At 36.7% G+C, this 16896-nt stretch overlaps 1 protein-coding gene and 1 pseudogene across 4 annotated transcripts; both read left to right on the forward strand.

Moving 5' to 3' along the window:
- Window positions 1-10112: 10112 nt before the first annotated feature.
- LOC145159197 (uncharacterized) lies at window positions 10113-12272 on the forward strand. 3 transcript variants are annotated; one of them, XM_079078130.1, is made up of 2 exons: window positions 10113-10380; window positions 10807-12272. In XM_079078130.1, the coding sequence occupies exon 2, from the start codon at window positions 10809-10811 to the stop codon at window positions 11841-11843; it is 1035 nt and encodes a 344-aa protein (XP_078934256.1). In that variant the 5' UTR covers window positions 10113-10380; window positions 10807-10808; the 3' UTR covers window positions 11844-12272. The 3 variants fall into 3 exon arrangements, with proteins under 3 accessions (XP_078934256.1, XP_078934255.1, XP_078934257.1); XM_079078129.1 differs by having other exon boundaries at window positions 10113-10370; XM_079078131.1 differs by lacking the exon at window positions 10113-10380 and adding an exon at window positions 10441-10666.
- A 4200-nt stretch (window positions 12273-16472) lies between these two features.
- LOC145156406 (putative small nuclear ribonucleoprotein F) lies at window positions 16473-16896 on the forward strand (annotated as a pseudogene). Its single transcript, XR_013736673.1, has 3 exons — window positions 16473-16587; window positions 16687-16751; window positions 16827-16896. The product of XR_013736673.1 is annotated as a putative small nuclear ribonucleoprotein F (transcript).

Raw genomic sequence — 16896 nt, forward strand, 5'->3', positions numbered from 1 at the left:
CACAACCTCTCCCAGTGTCTCTATTTTTTTTCTAGAGGTAAAGGTTTGTTCTTAGAGTTTTGTCATAGTTTTTCAGCTTCTTGATACAAATTAATTCTGCTGATTGTTATATTGGTTGGATAGGTTGAGTGTGAGTGTTATTGTAGTAAGCTTTCTTTTGCATATTGTATACTGCTTTAATAAAAGAGTATATACAGTTTTTATCATAAAGCTTAAACAAAATTTCATATAGAAGTATGGTGGAAAACCTCCTTCTAACATTCGAAAATGTTGTTTGTCATCCTTATCCAATTTTCATATAGTGTCAGTATAGCTATTTGCAATACGGCACCTTTTGGAACTCTTCAGATTTCGAACAATTTAATACAAACATGATGCTTTGCTTATTGTTCTTGTGCTTGAGATTCTACGCTTCTTACTATAAGATAATCCTGATTAATAATTTGTGGATTGTTAAGACAAGTAAATCAAAACAAAATAAAGAAACAAATGAAACTATTATTATTGAAGTAAATAAATGGAATTAGATACAAAACAAGATAACATACTTGAATTGTAGATTACAAACACAAAATATACATACTAAGGCCAGTCACAAGCAGTGTCCTAAGAAATAAATTGTTCGTCTATGGGTTTTTCCTTGAAGATATACAACCTATTCAAGATGTGATCTTAAATATTGTATAAATGTATAGACCTCAACATTATTCTCAAACATTGTTATCACCGGTGCAGATACAGATATCGACAAAAAGATAATGACAACATGATCATATATAAGGAGTACTAAATTACCCTCATTGTCATTGATACAAATTAGAAACCAAACCTTCGCTCCTAGTGCCATAGAGCTTTGGAGAGGATTCTGTTTGAGATTTCTATATTGATCAAATCCTGCAAATAACACCATCTTTGGCATAGGCACATCTAGGAAAATAAGCTCACCAGCCAATGTTCTTGATCTGAAAAAAATGATTTATTTGAGGACTTAAATCAAACATGTGGTTTTATCTCTTAGCTTTTTTATGATTGAGATGATGGTGCCTTTTTATGGATGGGATGTAGTCATTTTCACTGATACTTGCTGAAAATCCCATGGTGAATGCCACCATGGCTCTCCATTACAACTCTGTTTTGCAAAAGGGTTTCTTTGCATGAATTTAGGTCGATGTGACGCTGGTGATTGCTCTATGCCAAGACTTGATTCTCTGATTTCTTTTTGTTCCCTGTTTGTGATTTTAGTGTCGCCCGATCACAGGATCATTTTGATAGTCAAAGTTGACCCAGTATTTTGGAGAATAAGAGGGCACGTGGGTCACCTGCCCAGTAAAAGATCCGTTGCTAGTTTTTCTGCTTTCAGTTGTAGTTTTAGACTATTTAAGTTACTTTCTTTAGCCATTTCTATGAGTAATTTTTGTAACAGCTTTCAGCCGCTTAATAAAGCTTTAAGCATTCAGCTACTTTATCCTCTTATACCCCTGTCAAAATTTCACTGTTAGATTAGCCCTGATCACCAACAAGTGGTATCAGAGCTTTGAGGTTCTGATCATTTGTGTATGCCCAAGATCATCGGATACGACACCATGACAGTTGCATCCTCATCAAACCCACCCAAAGACAGCCCGTATCCTCTTCAATGCCCGATGCTAACCTCATCAAATTACAACACATGGTCAATTAAGATGGAAGCCATTATGGATGCCCATGGGTTATTGGATGCCATCGAGCAACCAACCGGTGTGGTTGTGGACGAGAAAAGGAGCAAGAAAGCTCAAGCCTTCATCTTTCAATCGATCCCGGAAGAGATGCTTGCACAAGCTGCCAAAAAGAAGACAGCCAAAGAAGTGTGGGACTCTCTAAAGTCACAGTACATGGGTGCAGAACGAGTCCAGAAAGCAAAACTACGGGTGTTGAAAAGTGAATTTGAAGGACTTCAAATGAAAGACATGGAAACCATAGATGATTATGCAGGGAGGAAATCGGCCATGATCTCAAAATTTGGGAGTGCAGGGGCAATATTGGAAGATGAGGAATTGGTGAGAAAGCTATTTGATACAGTCCCAGAAAGATTTATAAATCTTGTGGCTTCGATTGAACAAAGTTCCGACATGGAGTCTATGCCATTCGAGGAGGCAATTGGGCACTTAAAGGCTTATGAAGATACTCCGGAAGACAAACTCAAGTGTTGATAATACTTTGTTGCTTGCAAAATCGGAAGGTTCCTTAAGTCATCGTAGTCCAAGCAAGACCTGGGGTCGGGGGAGAGGTGCAAGTAGTGACAGAGGGGGAAGAGGCGCTTCACGTGGTCGGGGGTCGACTCGTGGAAGAGGTGGATGTTCTGGTGGTAGTTCACGTCAAGAAGCAAATAACTCCAACCGGAAGCCACGAGACAAAAGTCACATAAGATGCTTCGAGTGCCAAGAACTTGGCCATTTTGCTTCCGAATGCAAAGCAAAAAAGAAGCAAGATCAAGAGGTGAATTTGGCTGCAGATGAAGATGGACCTGCACTGTTGTTGACTGTATGTGGAGAAGAGAATGCAAGCATGGTTCTATTGAATGAATAAAAGGTGTATCCGAACCAGCTAAACGAAGGAGACGATGAGAACATGTGGTACCTAGACAATGGGGCTAGCAACCACATGATTGGTTCTAAGGCTCTATTTGCAGAACTTGATGAAAAGATGACTGGGCAGGTACGATTTGGAGATGGCTCCAAGGTTCCTATCAAAGGGAAAGGAACACTATTATTTGATTGCAAAAATGGTGACCAATTCATCATTCCTTATGTGTACTACATACCGTCCCTACACATCAACATAATCAGTTTAAGCCAGATGACAGAGGAAGGATACACTATAGGAATGAAGAAAGAATTTCTAAAGATGTACGATGAAGCTGGTTGTTTGATCATGAAGGTACAAAGGTCAAGATATAGACTTTATAAGATAAAACTCACACCTAGGAAGCCTAAGTGTTTGGCTATGAGTATAGATGATGACTCATGGTTGTGATATGCACGTATGGGCCACACGAATTGTAGAATGCTAGAAGAAATGACACGGAAGGAGATGGTGACAGGTATGCCCCTAGTATCCCACCCAACACAGGTGTGTGAAGGATGTATGGTAGCTAAGCAATCTAGACAAAGTTTCCCAAAAGTGGCCCAATGGAGAGCTAAGGAACCGCTCCAGCTGTTACATGCCGACTTATGTGGCCCCGTTACACCTGCAACAAAGGGAGGTAATCAGTACTTCCTACTAATAGTCGATGACTATTCACGATATATGTGGGTGTATTTGATCAAAAACAAAGATGAAGCTTTCACCATGTTCCAGAAATTCAAGTTACAGGTTGAAAAATAAAGTGATTACAAAATCAAGATGTTAAGAACTGACCGGGGGGTGAGTTTAATTCCACTCAATTTTTGAATTTCTATGAACAAGCCGGAATACGAAGGCAATTGACGATACCACACACGCCCCAGCAAAATGGCGTTGTGGAACGAAGAAATAGAACAATTTTGGAGATGACAAGATCTTTACTCAAGGCCATGTCAGTACCAGACCAATTTAGGAGCGAAGCCGTGAGACACGCGGTATACTTGCTGAACAGAACTGGAACAAAAGCTCTCAAAAATGCGACCCCATATGAGGCCTGGAAGGGGTCCAAGCCGTCGGTTGCACATCTCAAAGTTTTTGGGTGTGTAGGCTTTGTCAAGAAATTACGAGGCTTAACCAAGCTAAGTAATCGAAGTGAGACCATGATTTACTTGGGGGAGGAAGAAGGAACAAAGGGTTATCGGATGTACAATCCCAGAAATCGTCGGATTGTAATTGCAAGAGATGTCGTGTTTGAAGAGTCAAAACAGTGGGCCTGGATTGAAGATACATCAGATGAGCAACTTACTACACCTTACTGGACCAATAACATTGTTAATGTTATGGCCCAACCTCAACCGGCCCAAGAACAAGTGGAAGAAAATGACTCACAGTCAACTCCCCTGACGCCGTTACCAAGCAACACGCAGGAACATTCTTTCTTTGAAGGTTCGCAATCGCAGGAACGTTCGTTCTTTGAAGCTTCGCAGTTGTCACTCGATAACGATTATCGATCCATACCTCCCAGTAACTACGAAGACTCGCAGTCGGCAGCTTCGTTCGATGATACCCTAACAAAAGGGTTTCGCTCAATTAACGAAATCTACCAGAATACCGAAAGAATGGGTGATGAAGAGGTACAGAGGCTGTATGAGCGAAATCAAGAATTGCTGTTGATCGATGATGAACCCACAACATTTGAAGAAGCATCAATTGAAAGAAATTGGAAGCAAGCTATGGAAGCAGAACTGAAATCGATCGAGAAAAACAATACCTGGGTTTTGACCAAATTGCCACCAAACCGAAAGGCAATTGGGTTAAAATGGGTATTCAAGTTGAAGAGAGATGCAACTGGAAACGTGATCAAGCACAAGGCCCGACTAGTCGCAAAGGGCTATGTTCAAGAAAAGGGCATCGATTTTGAAGATGCTTTCGCACCAGTGGCTCGTTTGGAAACCATAAGGCTAATCCTGGCACTAGCGACAAGAGAAAACTGGCTTGTACATCACTTAGATGTCAAGTCTGCGTTTCTACACGGTGATCTTAAGGAGGAGGTGTACGTCTCTCAGCCAACTGGGTTCTCAGTCAAAGGAAAGGAGAATATGGTTTATCGTCTCCGGAAGGCTCTGTACGGGTTAAGACAGGCTCCAAGAGCCTGTAACATGAAGCTAGACCCGTCACTCAAAGGACTAGGATTCACTAGATGTGCCCAAGAACAAGCAATCTATAAGGTACACAAATCCAACTTAATCCTCATCGTAGGGGTATATGTGGATGACCTTATAATTACTGGTTCAAGTAAGAAGGGAATTCTAGAATTCAAGAAAAGAATGAAACAGGTGTTTGATATGAGTGACTTGGGACTTCTATCCTATTACCTGGGAATAGAAGTACTTCAAGGGAAGGACGGCATAATGCTCTCACAACAGGGGTATGCAAGGAAGATTCTAAAATTGGTAGGAATGGAAGAGTGTAACAGCTCACAATATCCAATGGAAGCCAAGTTAAAGCTGACCAAGGATGAACAGGGAGAACTGTAAATGCAACAAATTACAGGAAATTGGTTGGCAGCTTAAGATATCTAGTACATACAAGACCTGATTTGAATTTCAGCATTGGTGTTGTGAGCAGGTATATGCAGAACCCGAAGCAAAGCCATTATGTAGCCATAAATCATATCCTAAGATATGTGAAAGGAACAACAGGGTATGATCTAATGTATCGCAGAGGAGGCAATGGTATGTTAGTAGGGTACAGTGACAACAGCTACAGTGATGATCGGGAAGATGGAAGAGGAACCACAGGTGTGGCATATTACTTCTCAGGAAATCTAATAACATGGGCCTCACAAAAGCAACAAACTGTTGCTCTAAGCTCGTGTGAGGCGGAATGCATGGCTGCAACTGCAGCTGCCTGTCAAGGGTTGTGGCTGAGAAATCTATTCAGTGACCTTGTTGGAAAGAAAGCACAAAGGGTGAAGTATTGGTAGATAATCAATCAGCTATTGCCCATATAAAGAACCCAGTTTTCCATGGGAGGAGTAAGCACATAGACACTAAATATCACTTCATTCGTATGTGTGTTGAAAGAGAGCAAATTCAGGTGGAGCATGTGAGTGGAGATCAAAAAAAGGCGGATGTGTTGACAAAAGCAATGCCAAGAATCAAGTTCGCTGAAATGAGGGCACTCATAGGTGTGGAATGTCTGAAGATGAAGGTCAACATTGAGGTGGAGAAATGATAGTCAAAGTTGACCCAGTATTTAGGAGAATAAGAGGGCACGTGGGTCACCTGCCCAGTAAAAGATCCGTTGCTAGTTTTTCTGCTTTCAGTTGTAGTTTTAGACTATTTAAGTTACTTTGTTTTAGCCATTTCTGTGAGTAATTTTTGTAACAGCTTTCAGCCACTTAATAAAGCTTTAAGCATTCGGCTACTTTATACTCTTATACCCCTGTCAAAGTTTCACTGTTAGATTAGCCCTGATCACCAACACATTTTTGGTCTTTCCATGATTTATATGAGTGCCAAAATGGGTTTATATGGTGATCTAATAACATCTGCTCATACAATATTAACGTATAGTATTGTTAAGGGTTGGAACTTAATATTTTTGATGCAGAATAATGTTAAGAAGTGTAGAAAATGTAGTATTCTGCAAAGTAAGAATTGATGAAAGTGTAGATAACAGAAGTACAGGGAGTGCATGCAGCTAGTTTATTATGAAGATAGAAAACATGCAAAGCTTGGCTGGTTCGGGTTTGCATGGGTAATATCTGGACTTGACCCACATATTGACCTGGTCTATATTTGTTATTGTAGTAAGTTTTCTTTTCAATCATAAAGCTTAAACAAAATTTCATATAGAAGTATGGTGGAATACCACCCTCAAAAGTAGCATATCAAAATAGAAAAGAGGGATGTGGCTTAAGATGACTTGTGAGTTCCAACTCACTTGTGTGTCAAAGGTGAGCTCAAGTTCACTAGTCAGTTTAGTCAGGTTGTAGCTTCAACATGAGTCTGACTTTGGTCATTTTGAAAATACTGATTTGGGGCTGACTTTTGTCAAATTAAATTTAAATATAATGACCGGGTAACTACATGTAATGGCTTTTAAATTTCGAAAATTTTGTTTTTGTCATCCTTATCCATTTTTTGTATAGTGTCAGTATAGCTATTTGCAATACACCACCTTTTGGAACTCTTAAGATTTCGAACAATTTAATACAAACATGATACTTTGCTTATTGTTCTTGACTTCTTGTGCTTGAGATTCTAAGCGTCTTATTATGAGATTATCCCGATTAATGATTTGTGGATTTTTAAGACAAGTAAATAATCAAAACAAAATAAAGAAACAAATGAAACTAGTATTATTGAAGTAAATAAATGAAATTAGATACAAAACAAGATAGCGTACTTGAATTGTAGATTACAAACACAAAATATGCATATTAAGGTCTGCCAAAAGTAGTGTCCTAAGAAATAAATTGTTCGTCTATATTCTTTCCTTGAAGATACAACAACCTATTCAAGATGTAATCTTAAATCTTATATAAATGTATATACATCAATATTATTCTCAAACATTGCTATCACTGCTGTAGATACATATATCAACAAAAAGATAAGGATAACATGATCATATGGAGTACTAAATTACGCTCCCTGCAGTTGCCATTGATACAAGTTAGAAGCCAAACCTTCGGTCCTAGCACGACAGAGAGCTTTGGAGAGGATTTAGTTTGAGATTTCTATATCGATCAAATCCTGCAAAGAACACCATCTTAGGCATAGGAATATCTAGGAAAATAAGCTCATCAGCCAATGTTCTTGATCTGAAAAGATTGATTTATTTGAGGAATTAAATCAAACATGTGGTGTGCGACATGAATCCATCTTTCAAATGATCAAAACACATTAAGAACTTTAGAATCCGTCTTTGAAACAATAGAAGAAATGACTTTAACACAATCGAGGGCACCATTCTTAACTTTAGATTAAATTCATTATGCATCCAAACCTTAACCCGACTCCTTAAGTTTTAGATTAAATCCATCTAATTGGAGTTCAAAATTTCGAAAAATAGATGATTAATCAAATCAGTTTGATAGCGAGATTATGTGCTTCTGTGTTTGTGAATGTGGACAGAAAGGAACGAAGAAGATGAAGAAGGCTTTTTCAAAAAATATATATATTGAAGGAGAAATCACTAATGATATAAGAGGTGATACTTAATTTGTCCTACTTCTTGATCATGATACATAATCACCATAAGAAAGAAGAAAGGGGCATGGGGGCACTTCTCTGTGTAGCACGTACTACTCGTTGCTCCATGGACCATGCTCCTTCATGCAGTCTTGCTTTATTTAGACCGGACGGAATCATCGCGGGAAGGGGGAGCGGGACGATTCCCGCACGACGGAACACCGGACCGTCGGTGCGGGAAACGGTGGTGTGGGAACGGGAGAGGGGAGTGTTTGCCGCGTTCTCTCTCCGTCGATTATTGGGCTAATTTTTTTTTTGAAGTAGCCGTTGTTAATGGTTAAACTTTTTTTTTTTTTTTTTTTTTTACAAACGGCTATATGCATTAAAAGTGATTTTTTTTTATCTTTTTAAACATCTACAAATACTCAACTATTTACCTTCAATCAACATTCAAAACAACCCCTCTACTCCCTCTATTTTCTTCAAAAAAAAAAAATGAATCCCGACAATCAAACCCCAACTTCCGATCGAAGGAAAAAAAGTCATGGTTCGAGTTTAAGCACCCCTACTCGAAACATTTTTGCTATCGATTCATCATCACAAGGAGATTATCGTCCCCAACTCGATGCTCCCATTAAATCTCCAATTTCAATACCAAAATGTTAGACAATATTACCTGATCCAAGTTCCAAATGTTACTCCGCAAATGTTTTCAAACTTTGTTGTTTTTCCCGATCAACATTCGCCAAATCAACCTCAAATCCAAACCCAACCCCAAACTCAAACCCAAACCCAACAACAATTCCAAATTGTCGATGAGTTGGATGACTCGGAAGAAGAAGAGATGGTTCCCGAAACTCAACCCACACCACCCCCACAACGACGTAAAGGGAAAAAACAAACGCGTGAGGGTGTCGCACAACCGGGAAGACAAAAGCCGACAACATGGATTCCACAAGAAGAGCTAGTTTTGGTAAAAGCTTGGGCTGACATTTCTGAGGATTCGATTCATGGAAATGCACAACCGGGAGAGCATTTTTGGTTACACATTTTAGAACGGCTTCGAGAGGAGCTAGAAAAAGGTGACGACTACCGTACGAAACACCAACTGAATTCGAAGTTTCGAGAAATAGCAAATGAGGTTTCAAAAATAAACGGGTTGTACAACAACTTAAAAACCCAACGAAAAAGCGGCCAAGGCGACGAACAAATACTTCAAGAAGCTTTGCAATTCTACCTTGAGGAAGTCGGAAAACCATTCAAGTGGCACGGTTGTTGGAAATTATTGATTCGATGTCCTAGGTGGAAAAAATACGAGCAAGATTTTATTTTTGGAGTCCAACAATTAAAGCGAACGAAAACAGACTCTAGTGGTTACACAACTTCCTCCGATGCTCGGGTCGGTCTAGATTTAAATCAGGACGACAAACTCGAGCTAGAAGAAATTGTCCGACCGATGGGTAGGGACAAAGCAAAGAGGAAGGGAAAAGGGACTTCTTCGGGTGCATCGGATTTCAGCATGGACCTTGACGAAATGTGGAAAATAACAGCGTCGTTTGATCGATATAATCTTAATTTCTCCGAACGTTTGACGTTCGACAAAGAAAAAGAAGAAGCAAGGAAAAAGGAACAGGCGGAGAGACAAGAAATGACGGATATGAAGTTCTTGATGGAAAACACCGACCATCTCTCGGGACCGGCTCTCGAGCTCGTGATGAAGAAGAGGGAAAAAATTATGAAAAAATATTTTCCGTAGGTTGTTGTTGGTTTGTTTGATTTTTTTGTTTGTGTTTTTTTTTTTAATTTTCAACTTTTTTAAATTTAGGTTTATTGTAATTTTTATTTTAACTAATGAAATGCATTTTCTTTTTAATTAAAATTTTTGGTTGTTTTTAATTTAAAAATTATAAATCATAAAAAATAAATTAATTTTATTTAAAAAAAACAAAATAGTGAGGGAAGTTTCACATTCATTCATTGGGTTTTAAATGAGGAAAAAGAAAATGAGGGAAATGATGGTGTGACCCACAAAAAGTGAAGGATGTTTCCCTCTCACTCACTCCGGTCTTAGAGAGAGAGAGATGGTGCGGGATGAGGTTTAGGATATGTAAATGGGTAAAAAAGAAAAAGAAAAAAATATTGAAAAGAGTAGGATGGCCTTTTCATAAGGACTAGTAACCATAAATACAACAAATGCAAACAACAAGGACAAAAGTTATAAACTTGGACAAACTGCATGGACCAAATGTATAATTTACTCCTCCATTTAATATAACGAAAGACAAAATTCGCAGACAAAAGAACCTCGCACTCAAACCCAAAACATTCGTGCGGTTCGTTCGCTATTCCTCTTTGCTACGCACCCAAATATTCAAATTAAAAGAAGCAATTCCCAAATATTGAACTTGTAAACAATTTTCTCGGCCAAAACTATCGTCACACAAACCCCAAAACATGGTTCGTTTCGGTGGATGTTTCCCTTCGTCACGCATCTAACTAACCCTAGATCTTTTGATTATTTAGGAAGTGGGAGTTCATTTGATCAGAGTTCTGGCAATCCTCGTTTAGGTTAGTTCAGGTGATTTGATTACCAGAACTGTTTTGATTATGTGATTATTTGTTTATTAAGCTTTCTTGATTATGATGTCTGGATGGATAATTGATATATCGTTTTTTTAAGTGTTTGGATTATCCTGGGTTTGTTTGAATTTGATGTTTTAGATACATGTAAGTTTCTGATTAGAAGAAGGAATCGACGTAACCTTTTATAAGTTTACCAGAAACATTTTTACCATGAGGCTGATCTACCCTTTCTTTGTTAAAAGCATTCATCTCTTGAAGGACTGCACATTAGATTGTATGCTGTAGGTATTTGTGTTTGTTTTCACTAGCAGATCATGTTCATTCCTTGTCTTGTTCTCTCTTTCTCTGTTTACAAGTCTTGTATGATTATGTGTAATTTTTCATTTACCAAGAATGTTTATTTTGTTTTTTGCTAATGTAGGAATGGATATGACAAGGAGAGTGACTAGTAATCAGAATCATAATGATGCATCTAGCAGTATGACTATCAAAACTGATGATGTGGGACCTTGGTCATATCTCAACCATGATGTGCTTTTGTTAGTCATGATGCAACTTGGAGTGATCGATTTTCTTGCATTCAGTGGGGCTTGCAAGTCATGGAGATCAGTAGCACTCAGTAATTGGAAAACATTTATGGCATCCAAACCACCAATGCTGATGTTGATCCCTCCCATTGGTAATAATGATAGGCAATGCTGGCTAGTGGATTCTGAAGGAAAAGAGTTCAGAACCATAATTCCCCATTCTGCTGGCTGGGGATGTGTTGGATTAACTTCTGGGTACTTGATCTTGTTGAGGAGGATAACGTATGACTTCTGGCTTGTGAATCCTATCACTAGGCATGAACTTCATTTCCCTCCTGCTCCTTGTGTATCTGATTATGTATCAAAAATCACTTCTGTCCTTTTCTTTTCACCTTCAATATCTAAATTGGTGTTTGTTATCTTAGCCGGTAATCAAATATGGTTTTCTATAGAGAATGAGGGAGCATGGAATTTTGTTTCCTCCACTTTCGACTTTACCTTTAAAGATTTACATGTTTTTAATGAGAGGATATATAGTGTAAGTAATAGAGGTCATTTTTGCGAACTCACACTCGAGCCTGAGCCCAAACTGACTTTACTAGAAACCAAGAATCTTCTTGATAAGGACTTATCTTTCCATGAGCTTGTAAGTTGGGGTGAAAATATTTATGTGAGGGAAAACTTGAAGGTTTATAAATTAGATTTTGGTGAAGTGGAATGGGTGCCTTTTCAATATACAGAAGACGAACATGATTTTGCTTTCTTTATTAGCCACTTGAGTCATGGTGCTGCTGCTACACCAGATTCGTGGGGGTCACATACTGAGAGATATGCTGTTTATGAAGGAGGCGGAAATGGAAGGTTCCTTATTGCAGTTCAATGGTATTTTCCTCATGAATGTTTGAATGTGAATCTCTTACACGTTCCATGACTTTTAACCACTCTTACTTTTGTATATTTTTCACAACTACTATTTTCTATTTGTTTTCCTTTTATGTGATTTGGTGTCCTTTGCTTTGAGATGTGTGGCTAATAGATATGCTTTAGTTCATATCAATTTGTGGTTTTATCTTCAAACCTCTTTATTATTGAGATGATTGAGCCATTTATTGGATGTGGTATTATAGTCATTTCTTGTAATACCTGCTGAAAATCCAAGAGATTATTAATATACCATTGTGAATTCCACAACGGCTCATCATTAGGATTTCTTCTTTGCTTTCATCTACCAGTTATAGATTATAAGAGAATCTGAAGTTAAGTGTAAAAGGATGTACTTTTTTCAGTGCTTAAATCCAATTTTCTGTCTTGTTTGATAAGTGAGCTCAAAGTTCATGCAAAAACAAGCAATGTATCTTTATTTATTAGCATATAATTAGTTTCAATCTTTTGTTTCAATGTATTATATTATTCTTTTAACATTATGATATTGTATTTTGAAAAATACACCTAACTAGAGGGTGCACTCCTGTGTGATGCAGCGGGACCCGGAAAGAATTAAATGGAAAGATGAAGTAGGATTCTATAACAGGCTATAATAGAGAAAATATATGAAAGTAGAATGCTATACAAAACAGACAAATGGAAGTATATTACCACTTTTTGCTTGCCAATTGTAGTTAACGGTACACACTAAACAATATACATTTGTGGTGCTTGATGGGTTTTCATGTTCTATCAAAGCCATCAAATATAAACCACCTGTTAAAGTGGAAATACAACACTGTAACAAAAAAGAAATTAAATTAGTATGGTATAATATACAAATGTATGAATGTAAATTGCTATTTTGTTGCAATAATACACAAACGATGAATGTATTTGATTATATGTTGCATTTAACCCTCAACAACATTTTTGTTTAAGCGTGTTTCTTTAAAAGGTCAATTGCAAGAAATAGCAATTTACTTTAGCCAATTTATTTATTAGTCCTACCTACCGTAAAGGTTCAAATGACGAAAATGATAAAGAAATGCAATGTTGTAACATAAAAGAAATGAAGATGGGATGCTATAGTACCCAATGAAAATCAAAATGTGTTGTTATTTATGCATATAATCTCTTTTTCTTGTCTTGAAACTTGTATAAATGCAAAATAGAGTAATATACCTTGTTTGGCATCTGGGCATTACAACATCCTACTTTCATTTCTACTATATTTTAACATTAACCATTTTTTCATTACATCCTACTTTCATTTCTACTATATTTTAACATTAACCATTTTTTCATTACAACATTCAGTGACTTCTTATGTTTGCTATAATTATATTTGGATAACTTTATTTTTATAAAACTTATATTCATAAATCTTCTCCAATACTACAAACATTTTCAAAGTTTTTTTTAATACTTTTGGTTGATTAAATTCCCACCAATTCCTTTTTATTTGAATAAGATATTTTAAGTATTGAAAAGTTGAGCCAATTTCAATTTTTGTCCAAAAAGAATGTTCACATAAATTTTTTGTCCAAAAAGAATGTTTTCACATACCTTTTACTCAACTCACAAAAGCTTTAACAAAAGTTTTAAAATTAGTGATAAACTTCTACCACCCTTTCTAGGAGATGCAGCTATTGTGGTTCTATGTTGATGAAAAAGAAGAGCGATGCAAGTGCAACATGTTTTCATTATGTTTCGAACATATATAAATCCGATTAAAATTATTACTAAATAATGATCTAATTAAATTGTCATAAGGAAACTTTCAAAGTACCTTATCAAGAAACATTCAGTTTTTTACATTCATTAGGCACCGCTTGCATACAATCGTGTCCGCTCCTTTGTTGTACACACCAAAATAGAAAAACGGATCAGCCTAAAGGAATTGCAATGTGCTTTTGTTGATATTTTTTTATCACAACATCCAACTTTCAACGACTAACATATGTAATGATGGGTTTTTGCACCCACCTTAGCCTAATGAAATTAGATTCAATGACCAAAAAGATATAATGACCAAGAAGAGGAGTTTAATTTGTTTAAAAATGTTGATGTAATGTCGAAAGCCCCTAAAAATCAATGTAAATCAATAAGAAACATGTAAAAGTGAATCAATTATATCGATGAATGATGATTGCAAAATGTCAAACCCTCAAAATGCCATCTTTTTGTTAAAATAACTTCGGTTGTATGTATGGCAGGTCCAACTTGTAAACTTTATAACCATGATCATGAGTTTGGCTACTTATGTTGATATGGCCCCATGGCTTTTCAACTATATTGATGATTGTACAGATAACCTACATATGAAATGCAAGTTTGAAAAGCAACATAGTTTGATGACCATGTTTTCACCATCCATCAATCTATAACACCCATAAAGATGATAAAGTAAAGGAATTATGTAGACCAACAACAATGCTATTAACATTTTTGTCTTAATCAACAACAATTAAGTATTAGAAACCTTACTAAATAAATTTACCGGGTGATAAAATGATGTGAAGTGTTTAGCAATTAGAATTGTGAATTCTTGAAATTACATGCAAGGGTGTAAATGTAGTAAGCATGTTTTATCGCATAAAAGATGTTTTTGCAAGATATACACATATGCATGGGGATGCAAGTCTAATGTCCATTTGTGTTTGGTTTAAGAGCTTAGATCAGAAAGATAGTTGCAATGCTCTCGCTCTTTCCAACTCCCACCCTAGTATCAAAGTTTACACTTACAAATCTACAATGATCCATAGCGATTCCAAGAAAACAAACCAAATCACACCTTAATCTATTTCGTTTATCAAGATAACATATAGATAAGATGCGCTCATGGAAAAATCTTTTACCCTGTGTTGGTGTATTGTGATCCATTTAGCTATAATTTTGGGATTTTAGTATTACTTGACATTTCTAGATGTTTTCAGCAGGTGTGTAAGGCATTTGCAGCCAAAGAAGGTCGATGGCCTTACTGATGAGAGCATCCATATTTGCCTTCCATATTTGCCTTCATGTACACTGTTATCTCGGCTATCGATGTCAAATACAACAACCACCAATCTCATGTTATGGCGTTTCTCATCGGAACTAGAGTTAACCTAGTAGGAGCTTGGGTGTTGCCGATCACGAGTATAACAGACCACTTGGTCCACGACATAACTCTCATGACCATAAAAAATGAGAGTTTTAGCCTGTAGGAGGGTAGGAAAAGATGAAAGGCAGATGACGGATGTCAAGGACATTTTTATGGGAATAATATACGAGGAAAAAGGCGTGAATGACGACCCATTTGTTTATTTAACTTCTTTTGCAACTAGAAAAAGTAGGGCTCCATTTGTACATTGTATTATTATTTTAAACATATGGAAGACGATTCACGGAAATTGTATGGGTACAAAGAAAAAAGTAAGGGGTCTATTTGTACATTGAATTATTATTTTATAGGGAAAATTTCATATATATATATATATATATATATATATATATATATATATATAGAGAGAGAGAGAGAGAGAGAGAGAGCTAGGTTCAAATGTTTCTAGCAAGTATTGTGTGCATGAATGCACCAATAGGAATTTAGGAAATAATAAAATAAATAAATAAATAAGGGTGATTTAGTAATTTGATATATAAATTCCATAAATATTTCCTATAATCTAGTTGTATTGACTTTTACCCTAATTTTTCCCATATTTATCTACAACAGTTCTTTTTCCCTCACCCTACTTGTGTTTGTGTGTGTGTGTGTGTGTACGAGAGCACATTCTTCATCATCAACAAACACTCCTGCATCCCTCATCATCATCATCATCTCGTGCTGCGAGTGCTCCAAGATCACATTCCCTCTTCCTGATGGAAATCCTAAAGTTTCCACATCCATTAGCTATAAATGCGATCGAAGATGGAGGCTGGAGATGGAGATGGAGGCTGAAGCCAATGGCTGTAAGTAACAATCTTCTAGTTTCTGTATTCTGTATCTCTTTTTTCACTTCTGTTTCGTTCTTGTATAAAGATAAATAGACTGTTTCCAGTCTATGAGTAGATCGTTATCGTCTTTGTATCGCTCAAGTAGGGTAGATTTGCTAGTTTGAAGAGCTTAAGGCTAATTAAAGTGTTTGAATCTCTAGGAGTCAATTTATGCTTATAAACCAGACTTTGTAATTAAATGGAGGCGAATTTATCATTTTGGGTTGCTCATATACTCTCTAAACATAAGGCTCGAGCGGGGAGTCATGTCAATTGTGTAAAACATTAACAAAAGTTTACCGGGTAATTGGGGGGGTTTTTTGATATTCTGTGCAGCAGTTATTTGCGTATTATGTACATTTTATTCAACTTTATTGCTTAGTTGTTTCTGATTGTAGGGTTGTAGTTAGCATGTAGTTTTTTCATTTTACTCTCACTTGCATCTGATGAACTATCATCATCAGCATCTAAGTTTGTGTAGAAAATTGTTATTTTTTTGCTGGTGCTTGGATTGAGTTTAAAAGAATTTATGTTGATTCTTGAACAGTTTGTAGATGATTTACTTTTCTGAATATATAGTTTTGTGGTAGTAGGAAAGACTTTTGATGGAAATTTGGGAACTTAACTTAGTTGCTTATGCATTGCAGATTGTACCAGTTAATCTGAAACCTTTCTTGAACAACTTGACTGTGAAGCCTGTGATTGTGAAGCTCAAGTGGGGAATGGAGTACAAAGGTTATCTTGTCTCTGTTGATTCATACATGAACTTGCAGGTATATATGTTATGATTAAACTTTTGTTTCAACCTGTTATGTTCATTTGTGCTTTCTTGTGCCTCTAATGTTGTTCAATGGAATCATCTTATTTTCCAGTTGGCCAACTCTGAAGAATACATTGATTGGCAGTTTACTGGTAACCTTGGAGAGATTCTAATCAGGTATGTAGGCAGATGTAATAATGTTCTGTTTTGTGCATAGATTCTTGGCTAAAAAGATTTGTGTTTGATATGCAGATGTAATAATGTTCTGTATTTATGAGGTGTTCTAGAGGATGAAGAAATAGAGGAAGCAGATCGTGATTAG

Source organism: Lactuca virosa, chromosome 2 (genome assembly GCF_052849685.1).
Source record: "Lactuca virosa cultivar CGN04683 chromosome 2, Lactuca_virosa_CGN04683_v6, whole genome shotgun sequence".
In the NCBI taxonomy this organism is placed as follows: domain Eukaryota; kingdom Viridiplantae; phylum Streptophyta; class Magnoliopsida; order Asterales; family Asteraceae; genus Lactuca; species Lactuca virosa.

Coding starts and splice junctions, on each gene's coding strand:
- LOC145159197 (XM_079078129.1), top strand. CDS start 10,274: ATGTTTCCCTTCGTCACGCATCTAACTAACCCTAGATCTTTTGATTAT. Junction 10,371..10,806: donor TTCTGGCAATCCTCGTTTAG/GTTAGTTCAGGT, acceptor TTGCTAATGTAG/GAATGGATATGACAAGGAGA.